Genomic DNA, 6,000 nt, shown 5'->3' on the forward strand with positions numbered 1-6,000 from the left:
CTCTTCTGCCAGATTCATTCTAGAAGGCAGTCGCCAGCTCCTCAGAAGCACTATTTGGAGAAAATCCGTGCTTCTTGGGGATTCTCCAGATGTAGGATGTTACCCTCCCCTGAGGAAGGTGAGATTTACTGAAGATGTAGAACAGGCTTCCTTCCCCCCGGGCTGTATCCTGCTGGATCTAATGCAGACGTTTTTCTCTTTCTAGGTACCAGAGGAGCAAGAGTCTCTCGCTTTACAGGAGGGCCCAGATCTCACTCACAGAAGCCCTTAGCCTGTGGCAGATCAACTTGTATGAACTCTTCCTGTGGCTGAAGGGGTCCCAGCTGGGGAACTGGGTCATTGCTCTCCTGAGACGAATGCACCATTCCACATACTGACATGAACTGGTGGGAGAGGCTCGGGTGCTCCCTCCCTGCCTTCTGCTCTCCATGGCACATTTGCCTTTCTGACTTTCTATTTTTGGGTCTTACTCCACATTACACACTGCACTGTCCTTGCATCCTACAGCATTAGCTTCCTCTGTGGTGCTGAGAGGTTGAGTTGGTACCAGAGCTCAACTGTTTCATGGTTTAGGAAAAGGAGGTATCATGTGATACCTTGTGCCAGGAAGGACAGGATACTTTATTTCCCCATCTGAGCAGGGTAAGTTCCACTCAGATTCCAGTGGACTGCACTGGAAGCAAATACCTCTCCTCGACTCTTTCTTAAACAATCTTACAGAACTTAAGAGAATCCCGACCCTACCTAGAATGCCCCAAAACATTTGTCAGATTCTTAGAGGGAGGTGGTAAGTCCCTTTAAAATGCAATAGGGTGTATATTAGTGTGAGCAATCTCCTTAGTCTGATTTCTGTTCAGGTGTGTTCACTTCCTCTCAGAGGAGTGAGACCCTGTGGAAAGCTGTCACTAGGGCTTCCTCTCCCAGCACCAGGGAAAGGGGACACAAATGATGAGAGTGGTGGACTAGGACTTCGACTTTCTGAGGTCCATCTCCAGTCCTGTCAGCAAGTGCATTTGTGTTTTCGGACTTTTCCTGGCCTGTTTCCTTGCAGGTAAAGTGGAGGAAGGGGACAGTGGTCTTGCCTCTTTTCTGAAATTCAGGGAAGGCAGTTAGAATGACAAACCAGGGCTCTGAAACTGCTGGTAATGTATGTGTACTGTACAATACTGCCACGCAACAAAATAAATGTGACCTTTGGGGGAGGGATGCCTGGCTGTGCACTCAGAGTTATGTTTGGGCCTCTAACCTCAGTCCTGTTTCTATTTCTCCACTGAATGAATGATGCCAGGCAGTGCTGGCAATTCCTTGCTAGCCAAATGAAAGGACCACTTGGTCTTTCCTCTATCCAAGAGGTTTGTTCCACGTCCTCTGGTGCTGCGTCAGTTGTGTGTTGGGATGGGATGGAAGAGCAGGCATTATTCTACTGGGAAGGACACACCACACCTTGCCACCCATATCCATGCTGAGCCTGACTCCTCCCTGCCTGTGGGAATGGGCTGCAGTACATGTGAGACATCACCACCCCATGCCGCACACTGAGCATTCACCTCATCACTGCCTGTGATGTTTCAACTGCTTCTGCCTCAGACAAAAACCTGCCATTTGCTCAGTGGTGCAAGTGACAGGTCTGATGACTGATTCTGCAGTTATGGGACAGCTACCAGAAAGTCTCACCCAGAGGCCTGCTTTATGTGAGACATATTTAGGATCCTTGGAGATGTCTCTGCTGCTTGTGAGAATTCCTTTAGCCAGGAAGGGTGGATGGAGGTGACTGCTTACATCATTTCAGCTTTCTCAGAGACTGTCTTGGTGAAAGGGGACCTGAAGGACAGGATGGGAATTTCCCTCTACTGCTTGCTAAGCTGAGGGTTGTTACTCAGGCACCAGACTATGCCTGGTGCAAGCCGCAAGAAGGTCATTCACTCTCCCAGTTTCCATGCAGTTTCCCAGCTTGCACAGGTGTAAGACCCCACCTTGAAGTGAGTCCATTTGCTTGGGAAGGGAAGCAGGGGACAGAGTGCAAGTGCGTGTGTGAGTCCCTGAGGAACTGATTTTCTTGCTGGCTTTGTGGGAGAGGGAAAGGATGTAATCCAGAAGAGGTACCTGACTGCAGGTGGGCTTGGGCATGATGGGTTGCTGACTGCAGACATGTGGCTTATGACAGTGGCTGCATACATGTGCAAGAGTGTAGGCATAGCACTGTCTCGGCACTGCCAAAAAGTTGTGTGTGATTGGCAGAGTTGTGGATAGTGAATTACTGATTGTGGGTTTTTGGTCTCCCTGTGCAGTCAATTGCCTGACCCTGGCAATAGCTCTCCGAGCCCTTCCTACTATGGGGGCAACAGCAGGAGTGATGTGCTCTCCCATCTTTGCTAAGAGCAAAAAAAAGAAACCCTGTCAAGACTAAATGTCCTTTCAAAGCTTGTCCCCAACCTGTGCAATGAGAGGTCAGATATTCCCTTGACTTCTGGGTTGTATGATGGCGTCAGGGAATGGAGTGGTGGTAATTGCAGTGACGAGACTCCTGAGTCGACAAGGAGTCACTCTCAGGGGCCCTGGAATATTTGTCCTACAGCCTGTATATGACTAATCTTTGCTCGTGTGAGTAATCTGGCTGAATCAGTGCCTTGCTCAGGCACTTATAGCTTGTAGGCTGGCTGGCATGGGTGAACCTATCTTGTTCTTATCACAAGTAGAGCTCTACTCAGAAGACTGGCCTGGTGCACCCAGTTAAAATCCCAAAGACCCTCCAGCAATGGTCACCAACTGCACATCCTCATCTTGTAGCTGCCTTTGCAAATGCCTTTCTCTTGTTCATGGCTGGATATGCTGACCAGAGGACTGTCTGGGTCTCACTAACATCTATGAGTAAAAGCTCATCCCACAGTGAGACCCTCATTTCCACAGGATTCCATGTTGTGGAGAGGCTCCCAGCAGCTGGCATTTGCATTGGCTGTCAAGCCTGCAGCCTGCTCTTGGCCATGTCTGTTCTTTTACTCCTTCAAAATCCCACCGCACAGCTGCTACTTCTGCTACCCAAGTAAGGTTCTGACTAAAAGTGGTAGGGAACCAGCAGCCCCTCAGACTGGTTTCTGGCAATGTGCAGCAGGCAAAGAGCAGAGTGTATTTGGCAGAGCTTTATTTATTGTCATTAGTCTCTGCTGGGAGGCTGTGTGCTGCAGTGTTAGTAGAGGGATTCCTCCATCAGTTGTGCTCAGCTCTCACTCTCCCCAGTCAATCAACGAAAGAACAAGCAAACAAATGGAGTTTGACCCTTTAACATTCCTGCCTTGTCTTTTTGCTGAAAGCTCTCAAAGGTGAATATGTTAAAAGGGTTGTGAAAAGACACTTTCTCATCCCAATTTGTGGTTGTCAAACATGGGTAACCTGGATCATCTCTGTGCACTTGGTCTCTCCTTCCAACCTTCATTTTTTGATATTTTCACCACCAGCAAACACAGCCTCTGCTGCTCTGCTTGCAGCTGCAAGCAAACTGAAGTTTGGTGCAGACACTAAATGTTGGCCTTGCAGCAGACTCCTGAGCCCACCGACTCAGGACTATTCCTATAGCCTGCAAGGGAGATGGGCTTGTTTAGTCCTGCAAGGAAGAAGCAAAGGGATGAGCTGATAATTGCTGGGGACTCTTTGAAAGGGAATTAGACCCAATATCCTGCCTGCAGTGCCAGATGATTAAGCAAGGGCCAATGACCAAAAGTCACAATTTGGATAGTTAGGAATGAACTTCACCAGGAGGATGGTGCAAAGCTAGGACATGTCACCCAGAGAGGGTCTCCATCCTGGCTGACCAGCCAGAGCAGCTCAGCTGGTCTTCTGTTGGCAAGTCTCCCTCAAAGCAAGAGGGACACTGGGTGTCAGACAGACACCCAGTGGCCCCTCCCAGCCATCCTGTTTGTGAAGCCATACAGCCATGGCATAGAACAGGTGGGGGACTGGCTCACATCACCATCGAGTCAACACTGTGGGATGAGGTTGGATCTGGGTTTTACCCTTCCCAGCTCTCCCTTCTGTGTCAGTGTCTGTGCTCAGACATGAGATAACATCCCTGCCCAGGGCTCGTCTTTGCTTTGAAGCCCAGGCCAGGGCTTACCAGCTGTTTTTATTTGGTTTGGTTGTGGCACTGGGACCATGAGCCTGCCTGTCCTGGCAAACTCCAGGCTGGGTAGTTTACCTTGCAGTTTTTATCAGCCAGCTGCCTTGGGTCCTTCTTGGGCAAAACCCATGTGTTGCCATGCCTTCCCGATAAGAGGCAGTGGGTGCCTTCCCAGGATCCTGCTGTCGCTAGTGCAGACTTTAAACAGGTTTTAAACCAGGACTAAATTGTACTCACATCTAGCTGAAGGCTTCCTGAGCATGCTTGAGGGATGCTCAATGACCTCTGTGTGATGGTAATCAGGCCTCATGGAGACAGGCCAAAGCATTTCCCTGACTGAGGACATTTGGCACAGAAGGTAGCTGGAGCCATACCTGTGTGAGAGATCTTTTCCATGCCAACTTGGAAAGCTGTTGCTGCTTCTCTGTGGGGTAGTGATCAGCATCTCTGACCCCTGCAGGGAGCGTGGCTGTGTGTCCACCCACAGCAGTGCTTGAGGGAGCCCTGGGCAGGACATGACTGCACACTTACCTGCACACCTCCTGCCAGCTCTGTGCAGTTCATGGTGATCTTGTCAAGTGGTAACAACCTTTTTGGGTTGGCTTATGTGACCCAGAGAGCATCACTTTGTTTGCCATCCTCCGTGTCACTCCAGATCAGCCACGGTGTCAGAACTTGGGTTTCTTTTTGCACAGTTTCCCCCTTGAGCTGCTTGCTCTAACAAGGTATTTGTGATTTCTGGTGGTCTGGTAAAGACTGTTCACCTAGACTGCATGAGTAGTGTGGAGTAGGAAGGAGCTTTGGCATTTTACTGTTCTTTATTTTACTTTATTTTTATTCGATTCAGAATCTTTGTTGCTGAGGCTACTTTTCCCTACTCTGATACCTATGAGCATAAATAACACTCATAAAGTTTCTTCTTGTAGCCGGAGCACTGCAAAGAAAGGAACAAGACTTAGTTCTGACCTAGCAGGACAAGTCTGCATGCAAAATGCACATGAACTGCTGGTGGTTTGCAGGCCTGCAGCTCCAGGCTCAGCATTGATGTATGTGAGCAAGCATCTCCCCACGGTGTCTGTCCTGTGAGCCCCCACCCTCCTCTCAGCCCTCAGCCTGACAGTGCCTCTAGCTTTAATAAAGCAAAGATGGAAGAGATTACTAAACGGTAGCTAATAAACAAAATGACATGCACAAAGCCTGGTGATACCATATTGCTCTTAAAGAAAGTGTGGAAAATAGTACTCACCATGGCCAAACTATCCATCATGCTGATAAGGCTGAAAGGAAAACTTGGCAATATAAGATGCATATATCCCAGGGCAGTGAGTCCCACAGCTGCCTGTACTGCACTGAGTCTGCACTGGGACTGCAGTTGCTTCTCTGCATCATGGGACCATCAGATAAACTGGAGCAGGGCAAGCCCATCAATGTAGCCACTGGGATCAGGGAAACAGCTGTTCTGCAACAGCCAGTGTGAAGACTTGAGCAATGAGGTGATGTGGACTTGAGATTTACTTTGGGGTATCAACACGCCTAAAACATATTGATGTGAGCTGGAGAGAGCCCCAGAGGAAGACAGAGGGAAGAAAGCAGACTGATGTGGTGTGGGAAGTCAGCTAAGTGTGGTACCACTGATAACTTTTCATGGTAGACTGAACAGTCAGTTTATGGGAGAAGAGTCTCGCCCTGGAGAAATGATACTTGGATATTCAATTGTGTGCCCAAGGAATGAGAGTTACTGAAGCCAGGGAATGTGATGGAGAACTGTGCAGGCTGTGCAAGGTCACCCTTAAAGCCCTTGCTGGCCAAGGGCTGCTCCCTGCAATTTGCTCTTCAGTCCTTATCCTGCCCAGATTATTTGGTTAATAGAACTCCTTCATTTTAGAGAC

At 49.0% G+C, this 6,000-nt stretch overlaps 1 protein-coding gene across 9 annotated transcripts in view; it reads left to right on the plus strand.

Moving 5' to 3' along the window:
- The window catches only part of ADCK1 (aarF domain containing kinase 1), a 79,845-nt gene extending 78,639 nt beyond the window's left edge, over positions 1–1,206 (plus strand). For all 9 annotated transcript variants that reach the window (XM_064658828.1, XM_064658830.1, XM_064658832.1 and 6 more), the window contains one exon: positions 206–1,206. In XM_064658828.1, coding sequence (XP_064514898.1) covers positions 206–377 — 172 coding nt within the window. In that variant the 3' untranslated portion in view covers positions 378–1,206. The remainder of the gene's footprint in view (positions 1–205) is intronic.
- Positions 1,207–6,000: the final 4,794 nt, after the last annotated feature.

This window comes from Pseudopipra pipra, chromosome 6, assembly GCF_036250125.1.
Source record: "Pseudopipra pipra isolate bDixPip1 chromosome 6, bDixPip1.hap1, whole genome shotgun sequence".
In the NCBI taxonomy this organism is placed as follows: Eukaryota; Metazoa; Chordata; class Aves; order Passeriformes; family Pipridae; genus Pseudopipra; species Pseudopipra pipra.